This window comes from Chenopodium quinoa, unplaced genomic scaffold, assembly GCF_001683475.1.
Source record: "Chenopodium quinoa cultivar QQ74 unplaced genomic scaffold, ASM168347v1, whole genome shotgun sequence".
Taxonomy (NCBI): domain Eukaryota; kingdom Viridiplantae; phylum Streptophyta; class Magnoliopsida; order Caryophyllales; family Amaranthaceae; genus Chenopodium; species Chenopodium quinoa.
In genome coordinates, this window is record NW_018744080.1 from 576,450 (window position 1) to 594,155 (window position 17,706).

Below are 17,706 nucleotides of genomic sequence, written 5' to 3' on the forward strand. Positions count from 1 at the left end.
AATAAACTAAGGACACACTATGACACGTGTTATTACTGGTGTATCTTTTAGTACAAAAACTTTTGTACGCATCCGGTTTACACTAATATTAGTATACATCGAGCAATATAAGGGTAACTTTTAGCTAATTTTAGGGTAACTTTTTGCCTTTTTTGGGTAACTTTAAACATAATACAATTTATATAATTAGGCAACAAGAAAAGTTTTATAAAGGTAATTTAATTACATTCAATCACTAATAATTGATTTTTAGTCATTTAAAATGTGATTCTTTACTAATAAAGCGTAGATAATTTTTATTTGAATTGGGTTACTTTTACGCATATTGGGGTAACTTTTATTTATTTCAGGGGTAACTTTTAATCACTTTACGCTATCTTTATAATGGATGTACAATAGTTATTGTACACCCGATTTTTTTAAAAGCTTGTGCTTTTAGTATTTAGTATATAGTACGGTTATTAAATATTTTTGACAATTTTATTATAAATTTTTTAATATAATGACTCGAGTATTAAAAAATATAGAGTATATTAAAAATAAAAGCATGCAAGAGAAAATATGTAAAAAACATGTAATAGTTATAAACTTATAATGAATAGTTTAATCTTTTAGGAAAAGATTTATATTTTTATATAAAACAAATTATGTCATAATTAAGATATAATTTTTTATTTCCTTAATTAACAATAATTTTTTTAAAAGATACTTTTAATGAGAAACTTTTTAATAATATATTAACAAATGTGTTTTAAGATTTGCTTTTAATAATACGTAATTGATTGATTGATTAATGTCCCCTCCTCAATTCAAATACGGAGTACTCGGTAAAAATTTACTGATACATACGTTAGGCAAAATCGAACAATAAGCAAGTATCACGCGTGACACATCGTCGTGAATTGTTTGTGCTACGGTGTTGCGCCCACCACAGGACAAAACTAGCTAAAGTTAGAGAGAGAAATTCAATACTCATCCTTCCTTCACCCAATTACATACTTTTTCAAGAGAGAGAAATTGAGCTTGTTTTTCTGAATGTGACACATACTATTACTACCCATTAACCTTTCTTCTCTCTTCATTTCTCTCTTCTTTTTCTTTTTTGTGGGTATCCTTCTTCTCACATTCTCTCCGATTCTTCAGATCCCATTCTCCTTTTCTATTTATCTTTTTAATTTTCTAACTCTGTTCTTACTCTGTTTTTCACTCATTTTATCTGATTATTTTTTTGATTTTTTTCCCTTTTTGAAATTTTAGTTTAAGGGTGTTAATCTTCAATTTGCTACAGTTTGGTGAAACCCTTTTCTTGGATTCACCTAATTTAGGGTTTTTTCTCTTCCAATTTGGTGTCTTTTCAAGCTTCCAGAACTCAGGTTTGCTACCTAACTGTTTTTTTTTTTTGGCACTTATTATTATTATTTTTTTCTAATGTTAAACTTCATTAATTTCTTGCACATTTTCTAGGTTTGATGTTTTAGTTTAAGGTTCAGTTCTGCTTAACATGCTTTGTTACATAAATCCTCTGTTTTTATTTAATTTTTCTTGCAGAGTTTGTTGCATGTGGTGGAATTTTGGTGCATTGTCATTTTTTATTGCTGAATTAAAAATATGATTTTTCTGGGTATTTATTGCTTTGTTTTTCTGGGTTTTTGCAGATTTGAGCGGTTGAGATCTGTGGGTGAATGCTTTAACTCAGGTCTTTTTTGGGGTTTTGCAGCTAATTTATGTTTTTTCTAAAAAAAAAATTGAAAAAAATGTGGAAAGAAATATAGTGGTAAGGTGTTGAGTATATTTAAGTTGGTGGGTTGAACTCATTTCCGAAATTTAAGGGTTAGATAACAAAAATTTGAATTTCAAAATTATATTTGCTGGTTAAAGTTTGAATTTTTGGTGGATTGCTAAGGAAAACCCAGTAAAATGCAGAAACCTCCTCAAGAAGATTTCTCTCTGAAAGAGACAAATCCCCACCTTGGTGGTGGAAAAGTAACTGGTGATAAGCTTACTAGTACTTATGATCTTGTTGAGCAAATGCAATACCTCTATGTGAGGGTTGTTAAGGCTAAAGATTTACCTAGTATGGATGTTACTGGTGGTTGTGACCCTTATGTTGAAGTGAGGCTTGGGAACTATAAGGGTACGACTCGACATTTTGAGAAGAAGTCGAATCCTGAATGGAGTCAGGTGTTTGCCTTTTCGAAGGAACGAATTCAGGCATCGGTTCTTGAGGTTACTGTGAAGGATAAGGATGTTGTGAAGGATGATTTTATTGGCCGTGTGTTGTTTGATCTTAATGAGGTTCCGAAGAGAGTGCCACCGGATAGTCCTTTGGCGCCGCAGTGGTATAGACTTGAAGACAGGAAGGGTGATAAGGGTAAGGGAGAGTTGATGTTAGCTGTGTGGTGGGGTACTCAAGCTGATGAAGCGTTTCCTGAGGCGTGGCATTCGGATGCTGCTACTGTTAGTGGGACGGATGCTCTTGCTAATATTCGTTCGAAGGTGTATTTGTCTCCTAAGCTTTGGTACCTGAGGGTGAATGTGATTGAGGCTCAGGACTTGGTTCCGGGTGACAAAGGACGATTTCCTGAAGTCTATGTTAAGGCTATTCTTGGAAGCCAGGCTCTTAGAACTAGAGTCTCTCAGAGCAGGACCATCAATCCTATGTGGAATGAAGACCTTATGTTTGTAGCGGCGGAGCCTTTTGAAGAGCCCTTGATTTTGAGTGTGGAGGATAGAGTTGGGCCTAACAAGGATGAAGTGTTGGGCAGGTGTGCAATTCCTCTGCAATATGTTGACAGGCGGCTGGATCATAAACCGGTTAACACTAGGTGGTTCAATCTTGAGAAACATATTGTTGTAGATGGTGAGAAAAAGAAGGAAATCAAGTTTTCCAGTCGTATTCATCTGAGGGTCTGTTTGGAAGGTGGTTATCATGTTTTGGATGAGTCGACACATTACAGTAGTGATCTCAGGCCAACAGCTAAACAGTTGTGGAAGCATAGCATTGGAGTTCTTGAACTTGGTGTCTTAACTGCACAGGGTTTGATGCCGATGAAGGTGAAGGATGGCCGTCAGACCACTGATGCTTATTGTGTTGCCAAATATGGTCAAAAATGGGTGAGAACAAGAACTATCATTGATAGTTTTAGTCCTAAGTGGAATGAGCAGTATACATGGGAGGTGTTTGATCCTTGCACTGTCATCACTGTTGGAGTATTTGACAATTGTCATCTACACGGAGGAGGTGGAGGAGATAAAGGTGGTGGAGCAAGAGATTCGAGAATTGGTAAAGTGAGGATTCGACTTTCATCCCTTGAAACTGATCGTGTGTACACTCATGCATACCCGCTATTGGTGTTGCATCCTTCAGGAGTGAAGAAGATGGGTGAAATTCAACTGGCTGTGAGGTTCACATGTTCATCGTTGCTGAATATGATGCATATGTACTCTCATCCATTGCTTCCTAAGATGCATTATCTTCATCCCTTAACTGTGAGTCAGCTTGATAACTTGAGGCACCAGGCCACCCAGATTGTGTCAATGAGGTTGAGTCGTGCTGAGCCGCCTTTGAGGAAGGAAGTGGTCGAGTACATGTTGGATGTGGGATCTCATATGTGGAGTATGAGACGGAGTAAGGCGAATTTCTTCAGGATCATGAACGTCTTGGGTGGGGTGATTGCTGTCGGAAAATGGTTTGACCAAATATGCAACTGGAAAAACCCCATCACCACTGTTCTTATCCACATCTTGTTCTTCATTTTGGTCATGTACCCCGAATTAATTTTGCCCACAATATTCTTGTACTTGTTCCTCATTGGTGTATGGTACTATAGATGGAGGCCAAGGAATCCACCCCACATGGACACACGCCTATCTCATGCAGATTCTGCACACCCCGATGAATTGGATGAAGAATTTGATACATTTCCAACTTCTAAGCCAGCTGATATCGTGAGAATGAGGTATGATCGTTTGAGGAGTATAGCCGGGAGGATCCAGACTGTTGTTGGTGACTTGGCAACTCAGGGTGAGAGGCTCCAGTCTTTGCTGAGCTGGCGGGACCCTAGAGCCACCGCATTGTTTGTTATATTCTGCTTGGTTGCTGCCATTGTTCTGTATGTCACACCATTCCAGGTTGTGGCTCTTCTGACTGGGTTTTACGTGCTAAGACACCCAAGGTTCCGTCATAAGCTTCCGTCTGTTCCCCTCAATTTCTTCAGAAGGTTGCCTGCTCGTACAGACTCAATGTTGTGAATCTTTGTTGAATTTGTTTTCCGATCTTTAGCTGGATTCATTTTGGATAGCACCTATTTTCCCTTATGTCATAAAGAAGCTGCTGACACTCTGGTGCTCATTTTCTTTCGGTTAGTGGCGAATGTTAGATATGGGTATGATGTTTTACCCCTTTTTTCTGCAAACTGGTAGAATTGTGGTTCTATGTTTTTGTGTATCTTGTAGAATCCGTGGCCTGTATGTTGACTATATGGGAACCGTATTTATGTGTTGATTCTTAAATCGCGTCTAATATATATTTTGCTACCTTAATTGCTGCTTCTCGCTTAGTATAGTGAAAAGAATCAAAATTTCAACAGTTTAGCCCATGCAAATACATACATACCTTTTCCCTTAATATTGGTGGGTGGCCTTTTTGAATCTTATAATGTTTCTTACCATTTAATATATTTATTTAAATCCAACTTTAGTTGTTGTTGAAACATTCTGTGTTGCAATCTACCAATCCTTCAAGTTAAGTTCTTTTTGGGGTGGTTGAGGATCGAGTTTTGGTAAGCAGGGAGATTAAGTCATCACGTCCCTTTCAGCTTAACGAGGTATGTCTTATAACCTTAGCAATGCAAGCTTCTTGCTTCTTTTGGTGTTTTTTGTTTTAAATTGGTAGATTCTATTATATATGATGATATACCCTAATTATAAAACAACTTGATCATGATAAACAATTAGTATCTCTTTGACGACATCCTGCGAGTTTGGTGGAAATGCGGAATATGTCAGACAGATCTGGCTCTGTTTAATTTTTAATTAGCCGTGTTTTGTTCTATATGCTTTTGAACTGTGTTACAGTGATTTACGGAGTATACATGTACGATACTCCGTTTTATTTAGTTGGAACTACTTGTTTTAGTTTAGTAGTGTAACATTGAAACCCTTGCACAAGTGTCATTTTGGACTTTGGTACCATGTTTAAGTTTGTCTTAAGCATTATTAATTAATCAGCTGTCTCAGTTAGAAATCATTTTTTAATATATGCTGCTTGTATATATTATTCGTGTGAAGAGTACAGACAGTGATTGCGCTCCGTAATAACTGGTTGTTGTCTTCTGTTGTGCTGTGGTTCTTTTGTTCATGTGAGGCATGAGGTAAAATCTTAACATCTCTGGAACTGTGTATCAATTGCTTAATCCATAAAATTTAATAATCCGAAAAAGGGGGGAAACTACAAAGTTTATGTGGGAGAGTTTAGTGATTACTTTATCTGGGAAACTACTGAGTTATCTAGTGATTACTTTAAGAAACCTCTTGTAATGGTGAAGCTTCTTTGTTTTGGTAAATTCTTTATGTTATTTTTATTAAAGATGCAAGCTTGCTCATGCTTTACCATTGGGAACGGTTGTTATGGGTTTTAGCTCTATTTTTTATGGACAAATTTAGAATACTACTGCAGGCTTTCGGCATTAACCTTCCCCTCTCCCCGATATGTATAGTCGTATACTTTTTGCATTTGGTACAAAATCAGGGGTTTAGGGCATGTAAGGACTAAGGTGTAATTCCTGTGAACTCCCATCTTGTTTTTCTGTTAAAGGCTGAAAGTTATATATGTATTGAACTATTGATGTTCTTATTTTTTTTTGGCATGAAAATGTTTGCTTTGAACTAGTTGGTGCATTTCACCTATTGCACAAGAACTATAGATGTTGAACACATGTTCACTTCTTTGTATGAGCGAATGATTCAATGTACTGTAATTGTAATGGACAATAAAAAATTGTTACAAGTGCGAGGGTGCAAGTGATCCTCATGATTATCGAGGAACATATTCGAGTAATACTTGCATGCACTTCGAGTACCATGTACTCTATCACATATGTGCCTTTGTACGAAACAAGTCATATTCAAATGCTTGGCTACTCTAGTCCCTATAGTGGTAAAAAAAAATCCCGATGTCTTGTCCATTTATCATAGAAGTCTTCTCAAAACTCTAATGATAAAGAGCAGGTCTTAGGGCCTGTTCTCATACGTTGAAATTCAATTCAGTTCAGCTCAGGTTCAGCTCAGCTCCTAATTTCCTTCTCTTATAAAATATTTATTTCAGTTCAGCCCAGCACAGTTCAGTTCAGTCAATGAGAACAAACCCTTAGTACTTGTTTTAAATTGTTGAAGGTAATGTGTATCATTTTCGTCAGCTTGCAATCAATATGCATGTAGGAAGACAAGTAATCAATCGTTATCAATGAAGATATGTCCCGGTTTTCTTTCTAATCATAATTTGTTTTAGTTTTCATTTGATTGTGACTCTTTCTTAAATTGTTACAAGTGAAGCAAACAGTTCATAAAGAGCAACATAAATATATTGATGTAGTATATTATGATCTAAAAAGCTCAGTTTGAGCAGCCATCCAAGCATGATAGAGGATGAAATGAAGGCGAATACGGAGTACATAATAACGAACTTTTCTCTATTCCCATAATAGCTTCACTCTCATACGTGGGCATATAAACGTGAGTTGGTCATTGGTAAGAAATCACCAGTCTCAAACTCTCAATTGGCTCGCTTAGCGTTTAGCGTATTGAATTTGTTTCGGTTGCTTAGAATTTTCAATATTATTTGTCTGGTTTTCAAGTTAGTTTGATCCGTCATGTCTTGCATCTGTTGTCAAAACCATTGGAATTTATGCAAGAAGACGGTGTCCTTATACTCAAGACTTGGAAAAAAAAAACTTGAGAGTAGTTACTAAGTTGGTCAATTTTTTGGGCGTGTTTGCCAACATTATAAAATTTATCTATGAAATTTTACATTGAGACGAATGTTTTGTATAGCTATGTTTTTCGCGAAGTATACATCACAAAAGGAAGTTAAAATAAGTTATATTGGAAGTGTTCAAAGGCAAAACATATCAACTAATATAAAGTAGAGGAAGTATTTGTTTGTGTTATTGAGTTACTCGTATTTCTTATCTGTTGTAAGTTTCAAAATAATACGAGAATTAACATTATAACTATACGTCTATACTGAAATAGAAACTACGAATGATATGCTATCTTGTTTAAGTACCCAAATATCTTTCCTATTTGAGCCTTCGGCAACCAAGAGTAACTTGGATAACCCAAGTCAAGCTGGGTCTTGTTACATTAAGTGAGGTTCATAGTAAACCCTTTTGTGTTAATGATGACACAAAGGGTTCATTACATATAGAGCTCTAGACCTACTGGTCAAAAGACATTTATGACTACTTAAATTGTTGTCAATAGGGCAATTCCTAGATATATTCAATTTAATTTAATTCATCGATGTGACATTGTGAAATACCCCCTAATTTGTTGAATGTTTTATACCCAAAACAATGTGGAATGTCAACTTTGTCAAAAAAAAAAAAAAAAAAAAAATGTGGAATGTCAAGCCATAAGATACACTATATGATCACTATTATCGGTTAAGATCTGCTTTCACAATAAGTGCCAGTGGACAAGTAAAATCAATCTTTAGAGTTAAAGACATACGTAGTATACATCATGTTATATTGTTATGAAGTACGACTCTAAAGCCATGATACCAAGTGGACAAGTGGCTAGTGCTCACCCAATTTTGCTCATATTTAGTTAGCTGAATGTATTGAGGACTTGAGGTAGGCAAAGCGTATACTACCTCCGTTTTATATTACTTCCAACCATTAGACATTTTCCCTCTCTATTTCATGTCAAATCGTTGCAAATAATATGAAACGGAGATAGTAACAAAAAACACAAGAACAAGCCAAGTCCAAGGAGCTCATTTCACGCACGTTTCCATGTAAAATTGTCACATAAATTAGGGCTAGATCTAATAAATTTGTGTGGGATAAGCGAATGACTAGCATGTTACTCAAACTCGATACTGTGTCAAAGATAGTTAAGTGTGTAAGTTCGTAAATAAAACTGTACCTCTTTTGTTTATAAGTGTCAATTGACTATCATGTAGTAAATTATCAAGAATCCAACACAGATACTTGCGATTAAGTAGGACCAACATTGGAGCCCACATCCTAATCTTCAACTTAGAATGTTTTAACTCAAAAAAGAAATGCTGATGGGAATCAGAGCAAAAAACACATTGCTTTACACATGTTGGGAAATATGGTAATTGAAATGATGAAATGTGATTTATTTTCATTTTTCACACCCACCATTCCACCAAATTAAAGGAGGCCCCCTTTGTTTTTGGCAGGCACTGAAAGTGATATGATCGTTGGATCATTTCATTAGCTGTGTAAATATTATATACAAATTACAATAGCAATCTAATGCTATAATTACGGTAACAAACTAGGAAAGGATTAATCCTAAATATACACTTAACTAATATAAACAAGAGATATATACAAGAATATATTTGCATATATTCTAACACACCCCCGCAGTCGTAGCGAAATAGTCACGGACGCTAAGACTGGCATGGAAATCATCAAATAAAACCCGGGGAAGTCCCTTCGTAAAAATATCTGCAATCTGATACCGAGAGGGAACATGTAAAACTCGTACCTCGCCCTTTGCGACCTTCTCACGGACAAAATGGATGTCCATCTCAATGTGTTTCGTGCGTTGGCGCTGCACGGGATTACCAGAAAGATAGATGGCACTCACATTGTCACAATACACAATAGTTGCTGTTTGAATAGGAAAATAGAGCTCGAGCAACAAATTTCTGATCCAACAAGAATCAGATACCACATTAGCAACCCCACGATATTCTGCCTCTGCACTAGATTTAGATAATGTAGGTTGCCGTTTTGAAGACCAGGAAATCAAATTATCCCCTAAGAAAACACAATAACCTGAAGTAGATCGCCTGGTGTCGGGGCATCCCCCCCAATCCTCATCAGTATAAGCAACAAGCTTAGTAATGGAGGACTTATACAGATGCAAACCATAAGACAAAGTGCCCTGTAAGTAGCGTATAATGCGCTTCAAAGCTCCCATGTGCGCATTGCGCGGATCATGCATATGGAGACAAACCTGTTGAACTGCATAAGAAATGTCAGGTCTAGTAAAGGTCAAATACTGAAGGGCACCTGCAAGCCTCCTGTACTTAGTAGGATCCTCATATGGAGCATCATGAGAAGCACTAAGTTTGAATTTTGTGTCAACTGGTGTCGGACAAGGACTACAGTTGGACATGCCGGCCTTATCAATGATAGAAGAAGCATACTGTTTCTGAGACAAGAACATACCATTAGCATCACGAGTGACAGCAATGCCCAAAAAGAAACTCAAAGGACCTAAATCCTTCATAGCAAATTCGGAGCCCAAAAGATCCATAATACGTGTCCGTAAGCGATCAGAGGAAGCTGTGAGTATGATATCATCAACATATAACAGAATATAGGCAGTATCAGATCCCTGCCTAAATATAAACAGAGAATTATCAGATTTATTGTTAGCAAATCCAATAGAGATGACAAAATCTGCAAACCGCTGATACCAGGCTTGAGGAGCCTGTTTGAGACCATAGAGAGAGCCTCGCAATAGACACACATGATCAGGGCGACTTTTGTCGCGAAAACCCATGGGCTGATGCATATACACTGTTTCATTGAGCTTACCATGCAGAAAAGCATTCTTGACATCCAACTGATGGATCGGCCAAGAGTGAGAGATAGCAATGCTAAGAACAGTACGAATAGTGGCCGGTTTTACAACCGGACTGAAAGTCTCATCACAATCAATACCCTGCTGCTGAGTCTTACCATCAGCCACAAGACGAGCCTTATACCGCTCAAAAGAACCATCATAATTTCGTTTATGACGAAATATCCACATAGAACGAATGACATTCACATTAGGTGGCCGAGGAACCAAATCCCATGTATGATTATCAATAAGAGCATTATATTCATCTAACATTGCATTTTTCCAATTTAGGTCACTGATAACACTAACCGGGTCCTTTGGTATAGGAGAAATGGTGGTGGTGGTCATGGTGTTTAAGTTGGAAAAATACTTTGGGTTAGGTTTAATAATGCCGTCTTTAGCTCTAGTGGTCATTGGGTGAGATGCGGTATCTTGGGGAGCGGTGGCCGAGGTGGGTGAGGTAGGTGAGTCGTGGCTGCTGGCAGTCAGTGGGTGAGATAGATCTTCACTTCGTGAGGAAGTGAAGATTGGGCTGGAAAATAGAGGGGGAGTGAGGAGAGGAGTGTATATTGGGCTTCTGGGTGTGAAGAGCCAACTTGCGAGATGGTGACAGACGAAGGCCCAGAAGGTGACCCATCACTTGGTCCTGGAGAAGGAGGAGACCGAAGTGAGGGCGGGCTGTTTGGGGGCGTGGGCTGAAGTGGAAATGGATTCGGCCCAGGTGGAGAAGGAGGAGGAATATTAGAGGAAGAAGGCCTAGACGAAGTGGGCTGGACTGGAGAAGGAGTTGGGTGAGGTTGAGCGGTGCGCAAATGGTGAGTATGATTTGGTGGAGAGTAGTCCAAGAAATCATAATCATCTAATTTCGGTGTGTGAACCTTTGAAAACGGGAATTCGCTTTCAATAAATTTCACATGCCGACAAATGATGATTTTTCCATTTGATAGATTATAGCACTTCGAACCACGATGATTAGGCGCGGGGCCAAGATAAGCACAAGGAGTGGACCGTTCTTGCAATTTATTTATGGAGGTAGAAGGAAAAAGAGGAAAACATAGACAACCAAAGACACGTAATGCCGAATAGATTGGATCACGTTGGTATAAAACTTGTGTTGGAGAGTTATAACCTAAGACTTTAGTTGGTAGAATGTTTAGAAGATAGGTAGCCATAGATAATGCATGGTGCCAAAAAGAGAGGGGCAAGGATGCAGGAGCAAGAAGGGTCCGAATCATATTATTGATGGTTTTTATGTGTCGTTCAGCTTTACCATTTTGAGGAGAAGTGTGAGGACAAGAGAGACGATAGAGCATGCCATGTTTATCAAAAAAATCTTTAAGAGTTCCATTAACATACTCGGTGCCATTATCACATTGAAAGGTCTTAATGTTACGTTCAAATTGAGTTTGGACTATTTTGTGAAAAGACCGAAAAATGTGTTTGACTTCGGATTTTTTCGCAATTGGATAAGTCCATAAGAATTTGCTGTAATCATCAAGAAACAAGAGAGAATAACAATGACCAGAAGAACTGACAATAGGGGAAGTCCATAGATCACTATGAATTATATCAAAAGGTAAAGCAGTGTGCGACATAGAATCATAAAAAGGAAGTTTAACGTGTTTCCCTAATGGACACGAAGAACAAAAAGAATTACAAGCCTTATTACATTCAATAAAAATTTTACTACTTAAGGATCTAAGAACAACATCTCCCGGGTGTCCAAGTCGATTATGCCATAGATCGGAAGAGAGAGCAGTAAAATTAGAATGTTGGAATGAAGGGTTGGCTTGATTAGGAGGAAAGAGTGGATATAGGTCACCGGAACTGTCACATCTCATTAGGTGGGCTCCCGTCTGTAAATCAGTCACATAAAATCCATAAGGATCAAAAGCAATAGAAACCATATAGTCAGTTGTGAATTTACGGACGAATATCAAGTTCTTTATTAATTTGGGAGCATGCAAGACATGTTTAAGGGTAAATGGAGGGTACGGGGAAGGCAAAGTAGCACTACCATGACCAATAATTGGAATTAAATCATCACTACCAACTACAATGGTATGATTTTTAATGCTCGAATTAATATAGGAAGAAAGAATACCTTGGTCAGCCGTCATATGAGATGTTGCTCCAGTATCCATATAATAATTAGTATCCGGGCGATTGATATTAGCTAGCATCTGCAAAGCGGCTTCAATGTGCGTCGGAGTTGGATTAGGACCATTATCCGTGGCATGGTAAGCTTGCGGAGCATGGCCTAGAATACCAGGCCCACCAGGCCGTGACCCTGTCGAAGAAGAAGCCGGCCTTGGAGCCCAAGACTGGGCGGGGTATGGACACGGAGGATTGGCCCAATACGGAGCCCACTGTGCAAGCCAAGGAGCTTGCTGAAACTGCCACTGTCGCATTGGGCCGGATTGCTGCTGCTGGGCTGGGCCAGAATTGCGCGGCTTGTTTGCGGGTTTAGAGTCAAAATTCTTGGAATGGTTGGACTTTTTGTTCGACCTGGAGGAGTTCGCAGAGGTTGCGGAATGGTGCTGACCGGAGACGAGAGCAGTCGGAGAACGGCTGGTGGTCCCCCCCTCTTTAGCCAGACGATTTTTGATGGCTCGTTCGGCCAATTTTAAACGGGACCGGCAGCTTTCAAAGGATGGCAGCGGCTCTTGATTTTGAATGAAATCAATCGTGCCGGCATATGCCTCAGGGAGTCCGGCGGTGAGCTTGAGAATTAGACGGGTATCGAGAATCGGAGCATCAACATCCGCAAGACGATCGGCGAGGGATTTGATGTGATTACAATAGCCATCAATGGAGGAAAAATTTTCGAAATCAAGGTCTGCGAGCTCTTGTTCGAGATGGGATGCTCGTGATGCCTTATTGTCCTGGAACATAGATTCTAAACGTGTCCAGGCACCTTGAGCGGTGTCATCCTTGAGGAGGATGGCAGTGAGAAGATCGGAAGAAATGGAACTGTATATCCAATTTAGGACCGCGGCATCGAGTCTTCGCCAAAAAGCCATGTCTGCCTTCTTGGATTTCTCATATGCTTCGAGTTCAGCAGCTTCCGTAGGAGGGACGATGTGTGCTGTAAGGTCGTGAACCCTACATAACACTTTAAAGAGGGCGGCCCAAGAGTGATACAAGCCTTGGTTGGCATCCAAAGTGATCGGGATAAGGGATTTGACATTAGTGATTGTCAAAGCAGGGTGATATTTGGGAGTGTCAGCCATGGAATGTTGCAGCGGAAGAACAGGGGAAGAAGAAGATGGGCCGTGAGAGATGAGATTAGGATCGAAACCCTACTGATACCATGAAAGTGATATGATCGTTGGATCATTTCATTAGCTGTGTAAATATTATATACAAATTACAATAGCAATCTAATGCTATAATTACGGTAACAAACTAGGAAAGGATTAATCCTAAATATACACTTAACTAATATAAACAAGAGATATATACAAGAATATATTTGCATATATTCTAACAGGCACGTCTTTAACGTTATTACACTTAGACAAATAGTACTGTAGTTAGTCCTAGATATACATAAAGAGTCCTACATAATATTTTGGCCCATTACATGTTATAATGTGGTACCTTCTGCTCTTACTTTGGCAGCATCCAATGCCCAGTGCTTTATCTACCGTAGCTTGTCTATGAATGACTGTGCTACATTTTAATGCATAACAGCCTGTAATTTCTTCAGCTTAGGGAAAACCCTAATTCCTCATAGAAGAATTTACTACCTCCGTTACAGGTTATGTGCAACGATTAGACATTTTCTCTCTCTGCTTTATGTCAAATTGTTGCACATAATCTGTAACGGAGGTAGTATTTACTTTTGGTTATGAAGCTAAATATAGTTGTGGGCTCTGGTGAGCCATGCTCATGTCGAGCCTACATGCCTTATGTTTGGCTAGGCGCTATGTGCCTTTTGTTTGGCTTAGATCCGACTCAGGACCTAATATAACGTGACATGCTTTTTTCATGCTGATCTGGCTAGTGCCATCTTGAACCTTGGACATTGTTGATGATAGTGTAGATGGTAAAATAAACATAAGAGATATGATCGATGCATGTATAATATTGACATTTTAGTTTAGTATTGGTGGTGTTTAGATCAGATAAGTTTTTAAGTGTTTTAAAGATTGTGGAATGATGTTATTAATATAAATCATCAATGTGTATAAAAGATAATTAGTATAAATTTGATATTAGATTTTAGCTTGCTATTAATTAGTGGTACTACTAATCATTTTTTATTTGCAATTCAATTTTATACTTCGTATGTGTTTTGAGAAACTCAAAAACCGGTAAAAGTAGAGATCTATTAAGATGTTTGGAGGTGCAATTCAACATTCCATTTGCACTTAAACTTCCTCATGACTTTTTTTATTATCATATCTTGTTTTTTAAAGGTGACAATAATATCTTTTTTTTAGGCTTTCTCCAAGTTTAAACCTTTTAAACTAAGTTTGTTTAAACCTTTTACGGAGTAGTAAATTAAGTTTGTTTTTTTTTTTAAAAAAATAAATAAATAAAAATAAGTTTATTATCGGAAATTACTTTCAATAATGAAATTCCGTGAATTTAATACTCTTTCTACCAAATTAAATTTTTGACAACCAAAAAAAGTTACCTACGTGGGTGATGGTAATTATTGAGGTTATTAGTCATTATATTTTACATATAAATATGAATATAACGACGAAATTGACATTATGTTAATAAAAAAAACCATATAAAAGCAAAACCTTAGAAATTTCTATAGTAAGTAAAGTAGAATAATAAAGTCTACCATGTTAAATGATCTACCCTAGAAAAGGAAACCTTTATGGCTTTATCTTTCAAAGCCAAAAAAAAAAAAATAAAAAAAAAAGTTGTGATTAGACATTGGTCGGTTCCTTTATTTCTATTAATTCTATAAGCTACTCAATTATTTTTTTGAAGATTTAATTCACATGGCTATCAATAGAAATGTAGATTATAGGCAATTAGTCAGACTAATGAAGCATCAATTATTGATATCTTTTCTATTGCATTTTAAATTTATATTCCAGAAAACCAAGAATGTTATATTTTGGATATTAATATATTACTCCGTATTTTTGTTTTTTTACAAGATTGATTAAAAAAGTTTTTAAAATGAAAAATTATGGCATCGGAAGCAACTCTATATCAGAGCCAGGTTTCGATCCTGGGACCTGTGGGTTATGGGCCCACCACGCTTCCGCTGCGCCACTCTGATGTTGTTGATAATTATCCTGAACTTTATTATATTACTTTTGTTGGGCCGAGAACTTGTGTAATCTTGACTCCTTGGGATTTTTTTTTTTTGAGGGAAACTCCTTGGGCTTTGTATTCCTTTTACTCCGTATCTTTTATCCTTTGTGAGAATCAGTTCTATTTTTTTTTTGACAGGAATTTAATATTTAAAGTGTTTATGAATTAAGAATAAGATTGTAAAAAGGATGAATAAATAAATTGTCTAAAAAAAATTCAAAAACAAAAGCCTTAGTCTCAAAATAATTCGGGGTCAATTAACATGAATCATCATAAGGAACAATACGAATTTAATCATGTATATTAATTATGTTATTACTTAGTTAAACTTAAACGTATCGATTATCAAAAGTAATATAGTACTTGTATTTGATTAGAGGATTTGTGAAATGTACAGAGTGTATAGTAGATACTTGTAGTTGGAACAGAATTTGTTAGAAATTTATTATTTGGAAAATTTGAATTTTAGTACCTCGAATATGGGGTAATTGAATTTTAGTACTCATCTAAAATTTTATTTTAAATTAGTACCTTCAAAAACACAAAACTGTAGATTTCAGTACCTCCGTCCATGTTCCGTTAAGTTTTTCGTTAGTGGGGCCCATTTCTAATTATTTAATAATTTAATTTATTAAAAAAAAAGAAAAAACATTTTATAAAAAAAAAACTTAAAAAAATAATTAAAAAAATTAAAAAAATGAAAAATCCCTAAAATCTTAACCAGCCACCACCGGCGCCGCCAACCCCCATCGCCGTCACCCATCCCAATTGACCACCCTCGACCCACGAAGTCAGCCGGCCGACCTTCCTCGAACCACGAAACCAGCCGTCCGACCACCCTCAGCTCGATCGACCTTCGAAACGAGCCCAACTGTACCCTGGTTTGACGACGGTTTTGGGTAAGGGAGAGGAAAACTGGGGCGGTGGTGGGTTGATTTGTTGCAGTCGGCTTCTTGCTGGGCTAGTTTAGGTAGTTCGACGCTGGTTTGGAGTCGGGAGATGACGATGGGGGCTTCTCGCTAGGCTGGTTTGGGTTGGGGTCTGATCTGGGTAGTTCGGCGACGGCTTCGGGTCGGGGAGACAACGATGGGGCTGGGTTAGGGTGACGGCCACCGTTGCGCTAGGGTTTTGGGGAAGGGGAAAACAGGGAGGGAAAGGGAGGGGTGGGGTGTCGCGGCCAGGAACGAGGAAGGGAGGGAAGATGGTGGTGGTTGCGCCGGTGCCAGGGAAGGGGAAAACAGGGAGGGAAAGGGAAGGGGTGGCCGGCGCTGGTGCCAGGGGAATTTGGCCACCAACAGCCGGAAGCCGGCGCCGGCGGTGGTGGCAGTGGCTGTTTTTATTATTATTATTATTTTTTTAGTTTTTTTTTTACAAAATTTTTTCCTTTTTTTTAATAAATTAAATTATTAGTTATTGGGCCCCACTAACGGAAAACTTAACGGAACTAGACGGAGGTACTGAAACCTATAGTTTTGTCATTTTGGAGGTACTAATTTAAAATAAAATTTTAGATGGGTACTAAAATTCAATTACCCCCATATTCGAGGTACTAAAATTCAAATTTTCCTTATTATTTCGAGTAACAAAAATCAAAACATGTATAGGTTGTTACAAACTTACAATGTTCCACTATCGATTTTTAATTTTTGAAATTGGAAACTTTAGAATACCTTGTTAACAGTCACCTCTAATACCGAGTTAGTGGACCCACAAAAGGATAATAATATTATTGGAGTTAAAATCAGAAATCAGTCCAAGTTCATTTATGGGGGAATAATAGAATAAATATATAGAAAAACCATTTACACCCAAATCATACAACAATATAAGCCCAAATCACATAATACTTTTTGTGATTATAACTTTACAACAATTTATGAAGTATTTAACTACATAAGATGGCAATGTTAACCTAAACTAGAACCTGTCACCGGTAGTTCCAAGTCCAATTCTCAACTCTAGTAACATGTTCAATAAGGTTCAGTTCCAATTTGATTTTGAGTAGCCTGTTGCAAAACAAGATAAAGAGGGGTGTATACCAGAACTACCACATTGACAATGAAGAACATTGCTATTAAAAATAATGAACAATAAAGTTTCTTATTTCATTATTTTTCAATAAATGTATCATTTCCTCATATATATATTTATGTATTATTTATGAATTATTTTGACTTTTTGGCAACTGTCATATGACTTTGACCATTAATTGAAAAAAATTGTGAAAATTTTAGTTTTGAGAATATACATTAAGATAGTGATAAACCCATAAACTATTCAAAGAATGCCATTTATTTGCACAAATTAAAAATAAGAAGATTCTACGTATAAAGTTCAGCATATGAATAAAATAACATGTCAAATTGATGCATAGAGAAACAGAGAAAATCTTAAGCATTCAGTTCAATAGTAAAGCGGTTCATGTATATCAGAGTCCAACACAAGTTGCAAAGGTAAGACATAAAAAATAGTGCTTTATGCGAGAATAATGGTTGTCAGTTAGGACTTTAGAAGGGAAAACAAATCCACATATTTTTCAGCAGCTTAAAAGATACTAATCAGATGGTATCAGCAGCAACA

The 17,706-nt window shown here is 37.3% G+C and overlaps 2 protein-coding genes and 1 non-coding gene across 3 annotated transcripts; 1 reads left to right on the plus strand and 2 right to left on the minus strand.

The window, feature by feature from the left end:
- The first annotated feature begins 977 nt into the window (after positions 1-977).
- LOC110691398 (FT-interacting protein 1-like) lies at positions 978-4,542 on the plus strand. The gene is made up of 2 exons (XM_021868322.1): positions 978-1,373; positions 1,656-4,542. The coding sequence occupies exon 2, from the start codon at positions 1,918-1,920 to the stop codon at positions 4,249-4,251; it is 2,334 nt and encodes a 777-aa protein (XP_021724014.1). The 5' UTR covers positions 978-1,373; positions 1,656-1,917; the 3' UTR covers positions 4,252-4,542.
- A 6,826-nt stretch (positions 4,543-11,368) lies between these two features.
- Positions 11,369-13,420, minus strand: LOC110691399. Its single transcript, XM_021868323.1, has 2 exons — positions 11,942-13,420; positions 11,369-11,693 (listed from the first exon to the last, which is right to left on the minus strand). Exons 1-2 carry the CDS (start codon positions 13,068-13,070, stop codon positions 11,668-11,670), a joined length of 1,155 nt encoding a protein of 384 aa, XP_021724015.1. The 5' UTR covers positions 13,071-13,420; the 3' UTR covers positions 11,369-11,667.
- Positions 13,421-15,019: 1,599 nt separating this feature from the next.
- Positions 15,020-15,091, minus strand: TRNAM-CAU. The gene has a single exon. It is a non-coding gene; the product is annotated as a tRNA-Met (tRNA).
- Between the last annotated feature and the right edge of the window lie 2,615 nt (positions 15,092-17,706).

Excerpts from the sequence above, each read along its gene's own strand:
- LOC110691398 (XM_021868322.1), top strand. The coding sequence starts at position 1,918 with ATGCAGAAACCTCCTCAAGAAGATTTCTCTCTGAAAGAGACAAATCCC.
- LOC110691399 (XM_021868323.1), bottom strand. The coding sequence starts at position 13,070 with ATGGCTGACACTCCCAAATATCACCCTGCTTTGACAATCACTAATGTC. Across the intron at positions 11,694-11,941 it reads TCATATGACGGCTGACCAAG|ACGGGAGCCCACCTAATGAG; the intron begins GTATTCTTTCTT and ends ACTGATTTACAG.